This window comes from Ursus maritimus (genome assembly GCF_017311325.1).
Source record: "Ursus maritimus isolate PB19 chromosome X unlocalized genomic scaffold, ASM1731132v1 scaffold_X1, whole genome shotgun sequence".
NCBI classification, from domain to species: Eukaryota; Metazoa; Chordata; class Mammalia; order Carnivora; family Ursidae; genus Ursus; species Ursus maritimus.
In genome coordinates this window covers 104,341,808-104,361,807 of record NW_024423319.1, presented here as the reverse complement: position 1 = coordinate 104,361,807, position 20,000 = coordinate 104,341,808, and the positions used below count along the sequence as shown (strand labels likewise).

Below are 20,000 nucleotides of genomic sequence, written 5' to 3'. Positions count from 1 at the left end.
GATACTCTCCTCCTATTCACCCCCCACCCCGTTCTTTAAAAAAAAAAAAGCTGCTTGATATAGAAGTTGAGAGTAGGGAATACACTCTGTTGAGAGTGATCTCCTTCACTCCCCTCACCAGTAGTAGTAGTCATTTATTTTCTGTTCTGTTGCAGTATTCTGACAAGTCCCTGTACACCCAGCTGTGCTTTTACCGGTACATTTTTGATGCGGACTGTGCACTGGAGAAACTTATTACCGATCATGAGAAAGGTACGTTAAAATACTGTAATTACCTTTGAGTTTAAAGTGGAAATTTGCATCATAAAAGCCAGACCTACTGTCAGGCTGTTCACGCAGCATCACACCGCTGTCTCAGAAGCAGGCCGTGGGGGCCCTTGTGAGCACAGGCTTCCCCTGCATGAGGGGCGGCGGTGTAGGAATCCCCGGCTTTGGTCTCCACAGGCTGTCTCACATTGTTCTCTATTAAAGCAGGGCCTTGGGGGAGGAACAGTACAAAAAGGACTCTTTAAATGCTATATTTTGAAAATGCTATTTTCTGTAGAGTTTAGTAATTGTAATAAAGTAAGCATAGGCAACGTGATCATTGGACCTACAAAAACCAGACATTACCACAGAAAAATAGACCTGGAGTGTGTTTCTGCTGTTCACTAAAAGCCTAGGTTCATTTTGAAAGAGAGGCATGGGGTGGAGTTCTTTTATTGACTCCATCCTAAGAGAGCGTATCTGCACCTTCGCCCAGATGATTGGGTGCTGCCTGTAACCCTCACGCAGGACTTGCAGGCACGTGGAGTTTAATGGGTCTGGGAAAAGCTTTGTTACATAACAGAGTATTTGAAAATGTCATGACAAGTGCGTGTTTCTTTTCTCCTACCTGAAAATCACATTGACAACTTTTCTATGACCTATAAAGACTAAAAAAGGCAAATTTACACATTTTTCTTATTAGTTACCTGCCAAGTGTTTATGTTGTTTGTCGATGAATATTGATTCGATATTTTGTTGGTCAGTATTAAGGCTGGAGGTAACCTTAAGGACATAAAGAAACCTAAAAATACTGCTGGATCTCTTCCTGTAAATATCCACGCTGCCCTTGATTTGGTCTTAACTGTTTTCAGTTCTAGTCATAATTGACCAGTTTTTTTCTGTCTACAAGATAGGCTAAAAATTATTTTTTAAAGGTCTTGACTTACTTGGTTTTGCTGTCCTTGGATATAAAACAGTTTACTGACTGATGGAGTTGGTTCAAATATTAGTTTATTGTTTTTGGATGTTCACCAAGAACTTGGGCTATGGCATATTTTCACTGAATTAGTAAAATTTATGTAATGTGAAGAAAAAATTTCTTCTTTTCATTAATAACTGAGTTTTTTTGAACTTCTATTCATGGGTGTCTGGCCCATGTTTATCTACAGTATCATTAATAGATTTTTCTCTTTTACCCTTAAAGGCCTTTCCTTAAAGGCATTATGGGTTGAGAGAATTATGTACAGATTCTCTGATGAGTACATTGTTTCTGTCTGGTTTGTTACCTCTTTCTGGGTATTAGTATATTAGAAGTTGCTTCCCCTTTACTTCTTTCTCAGTCTAGCCATTTCAGATTGTTCCCTAGATATCTTAGACTCCAAGGCGATGGACTTCTCCTCCAGACATCTCCAAAATTCTTATCTGAGGTGGTTGAATCAGTCTTTCATGATTAGCGGTTTTCAAAAAGTCCATTGACTCTTGGAGACATGTAGGAGTGATCTGAAAAGTCACTGGAGACTTACTCCGGCTTTTTATGGGAGTATACATTGCTCTCCCAGAAAATAAGAGGGAATAGAATAGCTACTTAGAAGCTTCTTGCTTGGCAAAAGGGGAGAAGTATTGACAGTATCTATACCCTCACACAATTTACTGTGGTTCCATTTCACAAGTTTAAGAGTTGGGATGCTTTTTTTTTGTCATTTGCTTCTAGTAAGTACACTATCCAGGAGTTCGGGGTCATATCGGCACTACGTGTAAGTTATCGAAAGGTTCTTTTACATGTCAGAAGGGTAAAGAAAATAAACTAAGAGAAAGATATTAAATGTATGTATCACAGAAGTAACTTCATGAAATGTTCCAAGAACCTTTCATTTTATTTATGGAATTTTAATTACGAAACTATTTTTCCTTTTAGCGTTTCTTATTTATTGTTCATAAGTTACACTCTAGAAATGCCTGGACTAGTTGAAATTTACCTGCTCGGGGCATTTGCAGATCACTCGGTAACGTTAAGAGATATTAGGGTATTTGTTAGTAGGGGGATATAAACTGAAACTCTGGGTCGTGCTTATCTATATTCCAAGATCAGAGGTTTACTGACAAGTGACATTTGATAAGTTCCCCCTTAAAAGTCAACTGAGGTGGGGCACCTGGGTGGCTCAGTTGGTTAAGTCTGACTCTTGATTTCTGTTCAGGTCATGATCTCAGGGTGGTGAGACTGAGCCCTGCTTTGGGCTTGGCGCTCAGTGGGGAACCTACTTGAGATTTTTCTCTCTTTCTCTCTCAATCCCTCCACTCCTCCTTCCCCCTCGAAAAAAATTAATTGAAAATCCATGGGATCCAGAGGGCAAATAGATTTTTTCAGTTTGGACCAAGGCCAGAACACCAATAGATGTTACATCAGAAGTCCTGTGAAGAGTGACAGTCATTACACACAGTTACATCATTGAGAATGGAGTCTAAGTATTGTCTGTCAACAAGTGCCCTGGATTCGGCATGTGAAGTATTTACTGTAGACTCTTCTTTACTGTCCATACTTAGTAACATTTCCTTGACTAAGATTGTTTTACCATTTCCCTTTGTAAATTTAAGGGTTGTAACTGGATGGTGGTTTAAATTTTTTTGAAACTTGGCCATTTGACTTTGGAAAAAAACCACAAAATTATTTGAAAGAAGTTTATTTTTATGGTAAAAAGTAGCTCTTGTCAAAGCTTTTTCCTTTGCTTTGCTTTCAAACGAAGGTTTACAGGCCATTAGTCCATAATGTGAATTAACCCCATTTGGTATTTTTCCTTACCTTTAAAATGCTCCAGGACTGTTACTCACTTTGGTGAAGTGATTACTGCATATTCACTGTGACTACATAACATTTTAAAAATCTTATTTCTGTAGGACTTTGGCTTTATTATTGTAACTGCTCCAGAATGTTACACAGATGGCATAATAGAGCCAAAGGCAGTTTTAGAGAAACATAGTGGCAATATATGAAGTAAAAATCCATTTCCACAATGGCATCACATAATGGTCCCATTTGACTGCCTCATCCCATGGGGCCTTGGCCGGAGTACGGATAAGTGAACAGTTTGGGGGAGACATGAATCCATTCAAATCTTGTTCCAGTTGTCTAAATTAAGTCTGCAGGAGCGAAGAGAGTCTTTTGGTTTTCTCCCCTGAACTTTTAAATTTTGTTTATCCAGCAGTGGTAAACACAGTACAGACTTATTTTCACTTATGTGTTGAGTGCCATCCCAGATGGCCAAGGTTCCCTGCCCTGGGGGAGCATACAGTCTATCACAGACAGCTTGGGCAGCAAAGTGTGATAAACCACCATTCTGGTCAAGTTGTTACGGAAGCAACGAAAGGGAGCCACTAACCACCTTTGTTTTTAGTAGACTATTTTTTAGAGCAGTTTTAGGTTCACAGCAAAATTGAATAGAAGGTATGGAGATTTCCTGTGTACCCCCGCTCCCATACAGACACAGCTTCCCTCATTTTCAATATGCCCCACCAGTGGCACATTTGTTACACTTGATAAAGCTACGTTGACACAGCAGTATCATCTACAGTCCATAGTTTACCTTAGGGTTCACTCTTGGTGTTGGACAAATCCATAATGACATGTATCCACCATTGTAGTATCATAGTGTACTTTCACTGCCTTAAATTCCTCTGTGCTCACCCTACATATCCTTCCTTCCCCTTCCCCACTAACCCCTGGCAAGCACTGATCTCTTACTGTCTTTATAGTTTTCCCTTTTTCAGAATCTCATATATTTGGAATCCCATAGTATGTAGCCTTTTCAGATAGGCTTCTTCCACTTAGTGAGATGCATTTTAAGTATCTTCTGTGTCTTTTCTTGACTTGAATTTCACGTGACTTTCATGACTTGTCTTTTTAGTGCTCAATAATATTCCATTATTTGGATGTACCACGTTTTAAAAAAATTTTTTTAAAGATTTATTTATTTGAGAGAGAGAGAGAGAATGCAAGTGCAGGGAGGGGGAGAGGGAGAGAATCTTTAAGCAGACTCCCTGCCAAGTACAGAGCCTGATTCGCGGCTTGATCCCACGACCCCAAGGCCATGACCCGAGCCAAAATCAAGAGTCGATGCCCAACTAACTGAGCCACCCAGGCGCCCCAGGGTGTACCACATTTTATGTGTCGATTCACCTTATGAAGGACACCTTGGTTTCCAAGTTTCGGCATTTCTGAGTAAAGCTGCTATAAACATTCGTATGCAGGTTTTTATATGACCATAAATTTTCAACTCCTTTGGGTAAATAATTAATAGCAAGGAGTGTGATTGATGGCTCATATGGTAAGAGTATGTTTACTTTTGTAAGAAGCTGACAAACTGTCTTCCAATGTGGCTGTACCATTTTGCATTCCCACTGACAGTAAATGAGAGTTCATGTTGCTCCACATCCTCCCCAACATTTAGTGTTGTCAGTGTTCCGGATTTTGGCTAACCTAATAGATGGGTAATGGTATCTCGTTGTGGGGTGTTTTTTTTGGGGGGGGTGTAGGGAGAGAATCTTTTTTTTTTTTTTAAGATAGAGGGCTGGGGGAGGGGCAGAGGGAGAGAGAGAATCCCAAGCAGGCACCATGCCCACTGAGGAGGCTGACATGGGGTCTCACAACCTGAGATCTCATAACCCTGAGATCATGACCTGAGCCAAAATCAAGAGTTGGACACTTAACCAACTGAATCACCCAGGCCTCCTGGTATCTTATTGTTTTAAGTTTCATTTCCCTGATGACCTATGATGTGGAGCATCTTTTCATATGTTTATTTGCCATTTGTGTATCTTTGGTGAGGTGTCTTTGGCTCATTTTTTTTTAATTGGGTTGTTTATTTTTTTTAATTGTTGTGTTTTAAGAGTTGTTTGTAGGGACGCCTGGGTGGCTCAGTCATTTGTGCGGTTGCCTTTGGCTTGCTTGGGTCATGATCCCAGGGTCCTGAGATCAAGTCCCCCATTCGGCTCCTTGCTCAGTGGGGAGCCTGCTTCTCCCTCTGCCTGCTGCTCCCCCTGCTTGTGCTCTCTCTCTCTCGCCCTCTCTCTTTCTCTCTGACAAATAAATTTTTAAAAAAGAAAAAAATGAGTTCTTTGTATATTTCGGATAATGGTCCTTTATCAGATATGTTTTTTTGCAAATATCTGCCCTCAGTCTATGGCTTTTCTTTCTATTCTCTTGAGTACGAATTGCCTTTTAACTTCACCGTTTGATTTTACCATATTCCTAAAACAAAACGAAACTTTTTTTTGTGTTCCTGTTTTCTTCCCAGATACTTATCTCCTCTTACTCTCTGTCAGCTTTTTGTAGTAGGATGCTATATTAGTCTGCAATGCCTGCCATAACAAGGTACCACAGACTGGGTGGCGTAAAAAACAGAAATGTATTTCCTGACAGTTCTGGAGGGTAGGATTCTGAGATCAAGTTGTCAACAGGGTTGGTTTCTTCTGAGGCCTGTCTCCATGCTTTGTAGACAGCCATCTTCTCCCTGTCTTCACATGGTCTTCCCTCTGTACAAGTCTGTGTCCTGATCTTTTCTTACAAGGACACCAGTCTTGTTGGTTTAGGGACCACCCTGGTGACTTCATTTTAACATAATTACCTCTTTAAAGACCCTATCTCCAAACATAGTCACATTTTGAGGTACTGGAAGTTAGGACTTCAACCACCATCACCACCACCACCACCACCACCTTCCCAGTATTATTTGGTGGGAGGTGGGACACAATTCAGCCAGTAACAGATGGTCTTCTTGGTGAATTTTTCCATAGACCTCTTTCAGCATGTTGCGTTTGTCTCTGTCAGAATTGAAACACCAGGGTTTAGGACTCTGCTGAAGAAAGGATTTGGAGCTAAAGTGTAAAGTTTAGCAAAAGGCGGTGCTGTAACCTTAGCCTTATGAAAAGCATCTGTCAGGAAGCCCAATTTCTCAATGGAGTCTCTTTAGGCCTAGAAGGACTGTTCTTCAGGTCACCCCTGTTTCTTGCCAAGGGATGTGGGTGGCCACAGCCCACCAAGCAGTTCCTGTCAAGGTTGCTCTGCTCCTTCACTCCTGTCAGCGAGGTGAAATCTTACTCACTTTCCTTCTCACGGTCCTCACAACAACCCCGTGAGGTGGCAGTGGATACTCCCCCATTATATTGATGAAGAAATTGAGTTATGTAATACAGGCTTCCTTCCTTTGCATTCCCATTGCACCCTTTAAGTACCCTTCTCACAGGACTTAACCTGAATTGTTTTATTTGACTTTCTCTTCCACTGAGTTCATTGAGGCAGAGGGTTGTATCTTGTGTATCTGCACTTTGCCCATTGGGGCCAGCTCACTAAATTTTCAGTGAATGAATTTTTAGTAGAAAATAAGACCGCACAAGCAGTTTCAAGGATATTGGAGCAGGGCGCCTGGGTGGCGCAGTCGTTAAGTGTCTGCCTTCGGCTCAGGGCGTGATCCCGGCATTCTGGGATCGAGCCCCATATCAGGCTCCTCCACTATGAGCCTGCTTCTTCCTCTCCCACTCCCCCTGCTTGTGCTCCCTCTCTCGCTGGCTGTCTCTATTTCTGTCAAATAAATAAATCAAAAATCTTAAAAAAAAAGGATATTGGAGCAATTAGTCCTAGGAGGTAATTCTGTCCGTGAATGGAGGGCAGTGTGCATTAAAAATTCTAGATCTTCCTATATCGCTTGGCTTGACTCAGGTGTGCTGTGAATTAATGTAACTGAAGTTCCTTAGACATTTTCAGATTGGGTATCTGTCGTTTCAGCTTTTTGCAGTTTATACTGAAGACAAGTTCATTTTTTCTCCCATTTTGCTGATGCCAGATTTGAATTAATCAAAAGAATGTCATGAGCCAAACTACTCCTCACCCACACTGCCACAGGGTCCTGTTCTCTGCTCACCCTCAGCTAGATAGTTACACTCATGAAATGTAGTAATAATTGTATTACTTCATAGAAAATGAAGACCCAAAAGAGAGACAATAGCTAGTACTAAAAAGTGAAGGAATCTAAAAAATTGATGTATTTTTTAAGCGAGAAAATTAGAGTTTTATGGTATAAATTATATGCTTTAATGTCTTTGGGAATTTGGAGATTTCTGAGGGTCTCAAGACAGATCCCTTTTCAGTGTTGAGAATTTCCCTTACTTTCCTGAACTGCTGAAGTGAAAGCTGGAGAGTTTTATTATTGCTGGAAGTACTGAAATAAAAGTAGCAAAGAGCTCCTAGAGTCCCCTCTAAGCCAGTTGACAGTCTTAGAATTTACTTTGTTAAATCCTCACAAGGCATTAAAAAGAAGGCTGTGTCAGAGAGACTGGTCCAGTTCTTCTTGTACCACTTTTTTAAGCCCGTGGGTTATCCTGAAAAAATTGTTGTCGAATTTTAGAAATGATCCTTTTTCTCTGTTTTTAATAACTAGTAATAGGTAAAGCACACACAAAACAGTTCACTCCTACCAGATACATATAAAAGGGGGAAGAAGTTCAATTAAGCTCCAATCCACCCTTCTTTAAATTATATTTCTTCTAATTGTGAAAAATTTTTTTTAGAAAAATAGATTTGGAAATTGGTAACTTACAAACTCCATTTTTCTTTTGTTTCATTTTTTTACAAATAAAAAAAAAAAGACCCAAGGTGGTTTTTTGTTTTTTAACTATCCCTTTAATTAGTTCAAGTGACCTTTCATCATAGGAGACTAATGTGGCAATTCAGAATATAGTTAGCTCTCTTTATGATTATGAAATGATTGTAGAAACACATAAAGAATTTTGATAATAGAAAAAGTGATTCATATAACGCTGACCTTCTGAGGAGGGTTGTTGCTGATGTTATTAGACAGGACGTAGTTTTCATCTTTAATGATTTAGGGAAATACTAACAGTATGTTGAAGTCCAACACTAAGTAATCATTATGATACTAATTTGTAGCTTGTATGCAAGGTGGAACAATTAGTAAGGAATACTGGAATTGTTCACAGTTGTCATCTCTGGGTGGATTAGAGTTAATTCCCCTTTATACTTGTATATACTTTCTAAATTATATAATCTGAGCATGTACTGATTTTATAGCAACAAACAAATTATAAACACTGAAATTTTACAAATATTTGTTTTACAGAACTTGAAATAATTACTCCAATAATTTAGCAGTTGAGGGAGAAAATACCATACAGAATGAACCCAAGTCCGCTTTTTTCTCTGTGCATTTCTTCCCCAAGTCAAACCGAAGACCTTGTTACTCAGAATGTGATCAGTATACCAGCAGCATAGGCATCACCTGGGAGCTTGTTAGAAATGCAAAATATCAGGTCCTCCCCAGACCTTCTGCTTCAGCATCTGCATTTTAACAAGATTCCCAGGTGATATCTAGGCACATTAAAGTTTGAGAAGCACTGATAGGAGACGCTCTTTGCTCTTAACAACTAAAGCCTACTCCCATTTTATTCATCCGTTGGTTAGGGCCATACTTTTGGCAAGACTTTAAAATGACAAGTATGCAAACTACATTAGGCCTGCCCAGGTTTACGGTCGAATTGGCATGACAGCTTGGTTGTTTGAAATACATTTTGTAATTAAGCTTAAAAAATGTAACGGCCTGACAAGGGCAAGGAGAGGGGGCAAAAAAAGCAAGGAAGCCTGAGTTCTTTCGCTTTGTTTCTTCTTAACTAAGTAAGAAGAAAAGTAAAGAAGTAAATTAAAGTTTTCAAAATGGCTTTCAGCTTCCCAGGATCAGTGGCTTGTAAAAGAACGGGAATGCAGTTCTACCCCCACTTCATCTCAGGGCTGTTCTGTATGTGCCCAGAGTGACAGGCACCCAGCCGCCACATTCTGGGCCTCATTACAACATTGGTCTAGCACGTTTGCAAAGACTTCAAGGCATTGAAATAGCATTCTTTTGACTTGAAAACAAGATTTTGTTTCTTATATTTTGCTACTATAAAGTTTACTTTGGAATTCACTTTTCCTTGTGTTGCTGACTTTTCTGTTCGATTTTTATGCTCAGTACAAGAATGACAACATTGATAATTTTCCAGTGGCAGCATGGAGTTTCATACTGCTTTGTTTTTCTCTCTCAGTACTGCCTATTTAGTTTTTGTTTTGTTTTTTTAACTAAAGATGACTTTGCAATGTGACAGAAGAGAAACTACATTTTCCAGGAAATTGTCACCATAGTTGCTTTGCCCGGAAGTGGAAGTGTCTTGTCTCTGTACATTTTCTGTCATCTTTAGGATAGCTAAAGTACTATATGAAAGTTGCCATATATTTGAGCAGCAAACTTGTGGATTCTGATAACGTTCCTTTTCTTTGAGCCCATTTCTGTAAATAGGCACTCAACGTTTTGCACTTTTATGTACATATGGACTTATAGGCATGCTATGATAACAGATATATTATTAGTTTTATAAAATCCTTTCCTGTTACATCTTTTCAATGGGCAGGTTTCTTGTCTCTTTTGTAGTAGTAAGTACGGCAGTGCAAAGGAGGGCACCAATGTTGCAGTATCTTTGTGACTGTTCTGTGGTTGATGGTCCTCATTTGCAAAACATTGTCTTTTTTTTGAGTGTTGAGGGTAGGAAAACCCGATAAGATTTTTTCTTGTGTACTTTTTAAAAATATACTTCTATCACCATTGAAGGAAAAAATATTAAACAATTTTCAGGCAGTTAGACCATAATGTGAGCTAATCACTTTATTTTGAAGAAAAGTATTTTTAAACAGTTGAGCTAGCGAATTTACTTTTAAAATGTATTGTGCTTACACAGTAGATGGTTTTATTTCCATGATGTTTTTTACTACATAATTATACATCTTAATTACGTAATTACTATCATAATTATTATGTAATTGCATGTACTTCCACTAATTACAAAATCAGGAAGTGTAATTATCTAGTAAAAACTTTATGAAATTTCATGCACTAAAAATTATTTAAAAGGCTATTCCAGTGGTCTACTGGAAGGCTTTCCATGTTTAATCTTAGTCCTGACTTTAGTTTAGAACTTGAACACACAGGCCGGGACAAGAATGACAATTACAGACAGACGAACACAAAATTGAGTATTGTGATATAAGTAAGATGGCCTTTGTTCCTTAGGAGTTAAAGCCAGGGAGCATTTGAATTTCTTTGTGATTATGGAGTTGTAAAAATAACACCTTTTCTTTGAGGTAGGTATCACCAAAACTGTCAGTGGAAAGGGCAGTTTTTTTCTTAGGAAAGAATTGATTAATAGAATTGAGAATCAAGGAATTTAGATTACAAAACAGCCAGGCTTTCTGTAATTCCTTAATGTGAATGGCTTATTTAGCAATCTCTGTCTTTCAAAGCAAAATAGTAATAATGTCATTATTATTATTTAAAATTGTTTCTTTAGTTTGAAGAGGGCTTTTTTTTTTCCAGTTTGTGTTTATATTTACTGAGGTAGGAGAAAACATATCAAAAGAGCATAATCTTTTTCTACCACTGCTTGATGTCAAAAGCAGCTTTGGAGACATAAACATATACGCACAAACGTGTAACATCAGACCCTAAATAAAGACAGAAGGTTTAATTCAATAAAGCTATGATGCCTTTACCATTCAAAACGACATATAAATTGCACAGTGAAACAATAGTCATGACAGCAAATTAGATATGACATCTAAATTACACTACAAAGAGAAATCCCAGAACCATTTTTGGTCTGTAGGAGTCTATTTTAGCCCAGGTTTAAAACCCAGTCTAGAGACGGCTTTATTGTCTAAGTAGGGTAATGTTGTAGAAGACTAATTGGAGGTTGGTTGAATTAATTGCAGATTAATTAGGAGAAAGGGCTTATAATACTCATGGCAGAGAATAAAGTAAATCCTTTAAGTATCATGATAAAATGTACTATAAGTTTCAGGAATATTAAATTATCAGTATTTGTGTAACATCTATAATAATCTGTTATAACATGACTTAAAGCAATTGGGGTTAGATATAGTTATACTAAATTTTCCCCTCAAAATTAGTGCTTTTCACCGGAAATGTATTAGATCAGCTACTTACAATGTATAATCAGTTACTTCTTTTAAAAATGCAACCTTCAACATTAAAAGGTCTGTAGTCTTAGAAGCAGATGACATTCCTTTTTTTTCTTAAATATTTCTAAAGAAGCACTCTGTGGTTTTATCAGTACTGACTTTGTGTCCTTTTTAAACCAGCGCAAATTTGTAATAGATGTGGTTTTAAAAAAAAAAAGTCAGTGAAGAGATTAAAAAAAAAAACACCAGCCCCACTTGCTTCAAGTAAATTAGAGGATATATAGTCATCCATAATTGTCTCATGCTCTCAGAGATATTTGGGATTTAAGTAGATTTGGTCTGACTTGTATTTTTCTCTAGTAGTCTGGGATTATTTTTAAACTGCATACCCTTGGGGTACCTGGGTGGTTCAGTTGGTTAGCGTCTGACCCTTGATTTCGACTCAGGTCATGATCTCAAGGTCATGGGATCAAGCCCCATGTTAGGCTCCACACTCAGCACGGAGCCTACTTGTCCTTCTCCCTCTGTTCCTCCTCTGCTCGCATTCTCTCTCTCACACACACAAATAAATAAATAAATAAATAAAATCTTTTTAAAAAGTATATTGCATACTCCTTTCTTCTTGGGCATCCTTGCTCGTTGACCTAGCCCTGAATTTAATGTCTCCATCATTTCTTAATTGTCTTAACTCGGTTGTGGTAACATTTCTTCTAAGAAGTGCTTATACTCCCTCCATTGAGATAGGAATTACCTCTCTTGCATCTTCTTAGTCTTTTGCTTCAATTTTGGTTTTTACCAGCTGCATGTGCCATACCAGAATAGTCTTTCATGATTAAAAGTTAAGTGTTTTTGCTTAGTCTTTCTCTTCTGACTACAGTGCAGATTTATTTTTTAAACTGACTTAATGTTTAAATTGACTGGGTTGTTTTGTTTTGTTTTGCTTTCTTTTTTTAATTTTTATTTATTTTTTTATTATATTATGTTAGTCACCATACAGTACATCCCTAGTTTTTGATGTAAAGTTCCATGATTCATTACTTGTGTATAACACCCAGTGCACCATGCAATACATGCCCTCCTTAATACCCATCACCAGCCTATCCCATTTTGCTTTCTTTTCACGTAAACTGGCATGTTTTCATTACCCTCTGTAATTCTTTAAATTTTTCATCATTATCAAAGGGAAACAACCCTAACTTTTGAAACTGAATTGTGTCCTTGTAACAGCTTCAGTTACCCAGTAGCCCCAGGCCCAGATCTGGTGTTGATTTGCACGTGATTAGTCAGCGCTCATGTATAATTTTAGGCTGTACTATGGTGTCCATATAATCGGTGCTACCCCTCATATACAGGGAAAACCCATCATCAATTTAGCTCATTCTTAGAGGACTTCTTCCTGTAGTTGTTATGAATTTATTCACATCCGTCAGTATTCTCTTACCTTTCGACTGATAGGACAGTGACTAGACAGAATTAGTAGCCTGCCACTGAGCTCAATTGAATTAACTTTGATTGTATTCTGCCCATATAAAGGCCCTGGGAAACCTTTTTCCCCTTGGTCTGTGAGCCCATGCTGGCCTTAGCACCATCCCTTAGAGCTTAAGGCTTTAACCAGCTGTGCTCACAAAAAGATGGGTTTGCTGGCTAATTTTAGACACTCGTGTGCTTTGGTTGATTTAAGAAATTATTGTAAAACCAAATTCACAAATAGGATCATAAAATCAGGTCTGTGCGTACGTCTGGTTTTCTGTTTCTCTCTTCTTCACACCTCACCCCCAAGATTCATTCAGCGAGTGTTGCTGTGCCTCTGCCTTGTGATATGTAAAGGGCACAATGTAAGCAAGACCTGGGTCCTGCTGTAGACCTAGTAATACTTGTGATCCTTTTCTTATTCATGTAGTCACCCTCTCAACAGCTACTTTTTGTAGAGCTTTACTTGTTATGGAGAACACTCCCATCCCTTATTTTTTACTTTTCCCATTAGATAGGGTAGTTGACATTTTTCCAATGGAAAAACAACCTCAAATGGATGAAATGACCCTCCTGAGGTAGCAAAGCTGAAGAGCGTGAGAGCTCAGTGTTGTTTCTGCCGAGTCGCAGCTGCCTTTTTCGTAATCCAGGAGAGAAACTTCAGCCTGAAGGCAAATGACTACTACATGGGAATGGCTCGGGAAAGTTCCCAGTGGAGGTGGAACCTGAGCTCAGCCTCGAAAAGTGGGTGAGACTGTAACACGCACAGATGCAGGCGTGTAGTTTGAGACTAAGTTTTGTCTTTCTTGCTATTCTTTAAGTGCTCTACTGCTTATCCGGCTTTTACAAAGTAAAGAACATCGTTTGACAAATGCATGATGATTTTAAAACATATCTCAATTGGAGATTTGGTCAAAAAGCACTTATTAAGAGGCTGGCTTATGTGAAGCTTTAAACCCAACACTGGAAGCTGGGAGGCTCTTGTCTCTTCACTCCCCACCGTAACCGGTGGTGGTATTTTGAAGGAAGTTGACTCCATCCTGTAGGATACATCTGTCAGAAGTGTATCAAAATGTTTTCCTATCTTAAATAATTTAACTCAGAATATAATAATGTAAGTATTTTGACATGAAAATGTTACATACTGTGATATATCCACTTAGCTTAAAACAGATGTCTTTAACTTTGAAAGAAAGAAGTATGGCAAGACAAAACAAAACAGAAATAGGAATGAAAAGAGATGAATGACAAACTGAACTAGTTTTATTTAAAAGAGGCAACTAAAGTCCTGTTAACACTATGACCATGGAACGTAAACATGTTTTACTTGAAGCGTGATTATTATTATTTTTTTTTACTATTGTCATGGTGAATGTTTAGACATATGCAGGACCTGTTCGTAAAGTACATTTGCTGTTCGTAAAGTACTCAATAATTCCTGTTTTATTGGTGGATTATATATCGGCTTACCAAAAATATTGTAGATGCTAATAAGTCAGTAAAATCCAAGATAAAAGAGGGGGTCTGCACCTGAGCCTGTGTTCAGGAAATTATTCAGCAGAGCATGCTTTGGTCTCTCTTAGTGAAGGCTCTATCACATTTAACAAATGTGCCACAGTAAATTTATTAGTATGCTACAAAGAAATTTTCAAAATAATTAAGACTAAACTACACTTGTCAAAATAAATGAATGAAATACAATTTTGAATCATCTTTCTTCACTTATTGCTCATTTGCATAATTCAGTAACTTACACAGGAGTCTTTCAGTCATTGGTGTGAATTAGCAAGGTTCTGCTGTTCCTTGTTGTACGGGTGGGAATTATGCTACCATGTAATTAGCTATTCCAGACATGGACTAACGGGAAATACCAAAGGGCACAGCAAAATCTAAAGAGACAAGGCAGGGAATCTAAAGACAAGAGACAATCAAAGACACCCAACAAACTCAAGCTGGTAGACCACAGGGAATTTTGAATGAAGCCTCTTAATTTATTTTGAGAATAAGAAATCAGTAGTATGAGAGAAATCTCAACAAGATTAGCTGACTAAGCCTACTTAAAAAAAAATATCTCTATAGTGCATGGTGCTCCAGGTTAACCACTCCTGTTTGTTAGTCTGTATACGGCTCAACAAATAGCCGGCAAGGCCTTTCATGGGTATATAGTGGCTTTCCATTGAGGTTTTCACTCTTTGAAGGAGGTCGTTTATACCAATGAGATCTGTAGATGCAAATTGCCTTCCCTATATGTGAGGGGTCATTCCTTTCACAGCCGACTTGCTCATCTCTTTTATAGAGGTTTTGTTATTTTTCTACTGCTCCCAAAGGAATGATGTTAATCACGCACACCCCCATACCCACCCCCCAACTTAGCATCCAAATCTTTTCCCTCCAGCCCTGTGAAACTTTTGTGTGCTGATCTTTGGGAACAAAACAAGCTGTTGGCAGCAGCCTTTAGCCCTGAATTAGGAAACTTTTTACTTCTCTCAACCTGGAATTTATTTTATTTTATTTTTAGATTTGCTTCTCTTTTTAACCTCATCCGAAGGATATACCTTTCTCATTGCAGCAGAGTGTCACTGTAACATGCTGGAGCATGTGGGAAATCTTGGAGGGGAAGCAGTGTCCTGAGAATGTCGTTTTCAGTTTGGATTCCCAAACGATGTGAGCTCATAGGACCGAGGAATAGAAAAGTGAAGGGATCAATTTAAGGGTTAGCTGCGAAAACCTAACTTCTGATCTTGTTACTGAAGTGGGTGGAAAGATAATGTTAGTCTTTTGCCTAAGCTTAAAGAATCATACAAACACTCATAGGATTTAGCTTATAACGTTCAGCAGTCTTAGGAAGAAGGGGTTTCAGACACACGGTATGAGCACTCTGTAAATATTTGTTGTTTCCTTCTTTCCTCCTTGCCTTTCATCTTCCCTTCCTTCTTTCTACCAGCATTTGTTGAGCACCAACGGCACTGACCGGGGCTCCTGAAAGGCACACTATAGGGTAGTAGTTAAAAGCCTGTGCTCTGGAGCCAGAAGAGCCAGTTCAAGTTTTGGCTTTCCACCTTTTGTTGCATAAGTAACCTTGGGGTATGTGACGAACCCCTCCACTGACTCATCTGTACAGCTTGCATGAGAATAACAACTGCCTCCTAGACTCTAAATTGAACAGGATAATATCGAAACATGGTGATATGTAAAATACCTAGAACAGTGCCTGGCACACAGTAAATATATGATAAACGTCAGTTGGTTTTATTACTTTTAAGAATAACACTTTATCCCAACCACTGTTACAGTACTTAGTATTACATTTGCTGTGTGGGTTTTTATAGCCTCTCATTGACAATGCTTTGTTCATACTTGTATCCCCAGCATCTAGCACAACACCAGACATGTTTTAAGCGATCCATTCTTCATACTGAATGGTTACACTATGAAAAAGGCATGGTCCTTGGTCTCAAAGAACTTAAAATTGATCTCGGTAACTCCTTTTTTAGTTTTCTTACATAAGGTATATTAGAAAAGATTAATTTAATTCTCATTGTTAGTGCTAATGGAAAAGATTGAAACACACATAATCTGCAAATAATTTCCATTTTGTTGAGATATGTCCCTTTGGCATGTGTTCCATTAATATTAAGCAATCAGTACCAACTATTGGCTCCTTTCCAGGGAGGATAAAAAAAAAATAGTTCTGTTTGTATGCGAGAAGGCAGCCAAACAGAGTTCCCAAATCATGTACCTTTTAGCAGATTTCTTAACAACCAGGATGGTTTTGGGGTGGGTTTTTTTTTTTAACACTTCTAAAAATGACACATGCCCAGATGTCACTGTCAGATACCTGATTCGGTAGGTCTGGGGTGGGACCCCAGTGGCTGTGTATTTTTAAAAGCTCCACAGTGACTTCGATTCACACCCACAGTGTTGAGAATCTTGGAATTAGTGAAACTCTTCAAACTTTAATATTGCTTCTTGTCAAATATGCATTAAGTTTGACTTTGATATAGAAAGGGAGATTGGGTGGCATCTAGATAACAATTTAAATAAACAGTAGAAGGGAAAATGAAGTCAAACACATGAATTATTTCCTAGATAAAGGAATCATTTATGGTACTATATGAGCTAATATAGCATTTGAGAATAAAGTGAAGGAAAAAAATGGGCTAGGGAAAAATAAGTAAAAAGAAACTGTTTTCTGGTAATGAGCAAATGGAAGATGAAATAAATGCATTTCAACAAAATTGGCTATAAAGAACATGTTATTTTCCCCATTAACTTACATCATAAAAGTAGGAATGGGCTGCCGTGGAAGGTGGGGAATCCTCAAGAAGACTGGATGGAAAAAAGGGAAGGTATTGAGTTAGAGGCTAACCAACCAAACCCTGGAATTTAGGCATCTCCACAATTGGATTTCTGGGATATTTCCTATCTCCTGTCATTTTCTCCTTATCTATGGTAGAGCCTAGTGAGGTGGATTCTGGTAGATCAGCCTTCTGCAGTTTCATATTGCTGCCTGTCCCCGAAGGGTCTGGGACAGGATGGTAGTCCTGGAGGCATTAGAAGGACACCTCTGGGCACCATGGTCATAGGTTGGGCTTACCTTAGATATCCAGGTAGAAGAGGTAGCTTGGCTCACTCCATTTCCCAGTGTTCGGGCCTTAGAGCTAGAAGAGAGTTCCTGTTGGCTTTCAGATCACTCCCTTTTGCCTAGAAGGACTGAGACAGCACCTCCATGGTACTCGCAGGTTAGACCCCTCACCGGTCCCTGAGCGAGCCTTGACTCCACCATGGCTTCCACTCCCAGCACCTGGGTTTCCCCTGCCTGCATCGCCCACCTCAACCCAGTCTCTCCCTGTTGGTATTCCGTTCATCCTTTAAGGCCTCCCAGCTAGAAGTGAGCTCTTTGTCCTCCAAACTCCTGCAGCTCTTAAGCACTGCCCCTCAAGCCTTATAACTTTTGAGGGCAGCACTGTGCTTGCTGTGTTACTGTATGTCTAATGGCAACTTTCCCATGATAGGAGCCTCATAAATGGTATGTGAAATTAATGTCTTCTAGGATACTTCATAGTAGAAACATAATTTGTTTTTTATAGAATGATATTTATAGAGTACTCTTCTGACTCCATCCTCTTTTCTCTGCTATTTATTTCCCATCACACCTTCCAACTGCATGACGAAATGTTTCCCATCCACGTATAGCCATACATTCATCCAACATTTAGCCCATGCCCTCACAACACAGACTTAATTTCCCACCTTAATTTACCTCCTTTCTGAAAATTCCTAATAGATAATTCCTAATAATAGCTATGATAGGATGGACCTCCAGGACATTTCATAAATTCCACCCTGGAAATTTATTTGTTCAAATTGTTAGGTTATATAAATCAAACTGATACCCAACTATATTAGAATAGTAAACTAAAAAAATCTACAAGTTTACCCTGTCCAGGACTACCCATTGCCCTCCAGAAAGTATATACATGCCACAGCATTTGGCCATTTTGCCTGCAGGGTTTTCTAGTGATGTACAGTTTTAGCTCTTTAATGACCTTGCTGTCTTTTGAATTTCTCCCGGCGCTTCAAATGGGTTGCTTGGTTTACAAGTCTTCATGATATCTTGAAATGTCTAGAGGCCATGTCCAGATAGGTGTCTTCAGGCCAGGAGGTGAGTGGCTGCTGAGAGGCTTGCACGCTGCTCTTCCCTTGTCTCCCCACTGGACCCTCGCTCGAGCAGCATGCAGGCACACATACTGATGCCAGTGTCAGTGTGTAAACACGACTCTTACTAATAGGCTGGGGCCAGGGAGAAAAATAGTTAAGCCCCTGTGGTACCTGTGTCTTGGGTGTAACCTGTGAGACACACTAACAGAGTAATCATTGCATGGTGTAATTGTAGGAGACTGAACGAGTTAGAAACTCTATTCCTGGTTTGCCACTGACTCACTTTGTGGCATGGGCAAACCATTATTACTCTTTGATTTAGTTGTCTTATTTGTTCAGAAAAGGAAAAATAATGTGTTTAAAAAGCACTCTGAAATTCCTTTGAAAGCAGGTCTCTAAGTGCAAAGTATTATTGTTGTTTTTATCATTATTATTAGTGTTCTGATATGATTTAGTTTTATGCCATGTAGTTCACAGATACTTCCGTTCTCACCGATGAATTACAAAACACTTCCATGTCATTCTGTTTCATTGCAGTGGTGATAGTTTAGCACATCTTTGTTTTAACCCCGGTTAAAATATATGTCAAAAATAGATGTCATTAATAAAATACAATTATCAAATTAAATGTATCTATATGGCTTTCTATTGTTTTTTAAACCTCCTTAAAAACATGGTTACCAACAACTACTAAATAAGACCTTTAATTACTGCCAATCTTCTCTTGAAAGTAACAGTGCTTATCTTGAGTAGTTTGAACTGTAAGTGGTATTCAGTACGCAGTGGGGTTGTAATGCGATTATGAAGTATACCAAGTTGGTGATAAATAAGCGTGATAAACCACATACTTGTATTAGAAACAATATTTCAATTATCAACTGAATAAAAAGGCTGTAATCGCTGGTTACTTCAGGTGGGTATATCATAAAAATAAAATATAGTTAAGTATGCATGGAATAAAAAGTTGTGTATACTTCCACATTTAGTACAGAAACTTCCAAATTTAGTGGACTCTTGAGTGTACAGCCTTTAAATTACTGGGAGAATTGAAAGATTTGCTTTGCTTTCTGGCTTTAAGCTTTTTAAAAAATTTGGATTTTTTTAAATATCTGTACTCATTCGTCAAAGACCAGTGGCTTTTATATAAAATAAGATAGCTCTCCCCCAGACACCCAGTAATTTACCAGTAGAATAGAAATGAAAACAAGAAAATTTTATTTAGGGGCACCTGGTTGGCTTAGTTGTTAGGCGTCTGCCTTCGGCTCAGGGTGTGATCCCGGAGTCCTGGGATCAAGCCCCGCGTCGGGCTCCCTGCTCCCCTGGGAGCCTGCTTCTTCCTCTCCCACTTCCCCTGCTTGTGTTCCCTCTCCTGCTGGCTGTCTCTCTCTGTCAAATAAATCAATAAACTCTTTAAAAAAAAATAAGAAAAATGTATTTACAGTAAAATCTGGGTATAAAATCTGTAAGAATAATAGTATCTTTCTCCTTTTCTGGGCATTTGGTTTAAGAGGACATAACTTCTTATTTTCTAAATCTGGTTCATTTGTTATCTTTTCTATAAGATTTTCTTTCTTTCTTTCTTTCTTTCTTTCTTTCTTTCTTTCTTTCTTTC

General features: G+C 38.6%; 1 protein-coding gene across 1 annotated transcript in view; it reads left to right on the top strand.

The window, feature by feature from the left end:
* POLA1 (DNA polymerase alpha 1, catalytic subunit) overlaps positions 1-20,000 on the top strand; it is a 308,487-nt gene that overhangs the window by 237,869 nt on the left and 50,618 nt on the right. Inside the window, exon 36 of the mRNA XM_040633339.1 lies at positions 156-252. Coding sequence (XP_040489273.1) covers positions 156-252 — 97 coding nt within the window. The remainder of the gene's footprint in view (positions 1-155; positions 253-20,000) is intronic.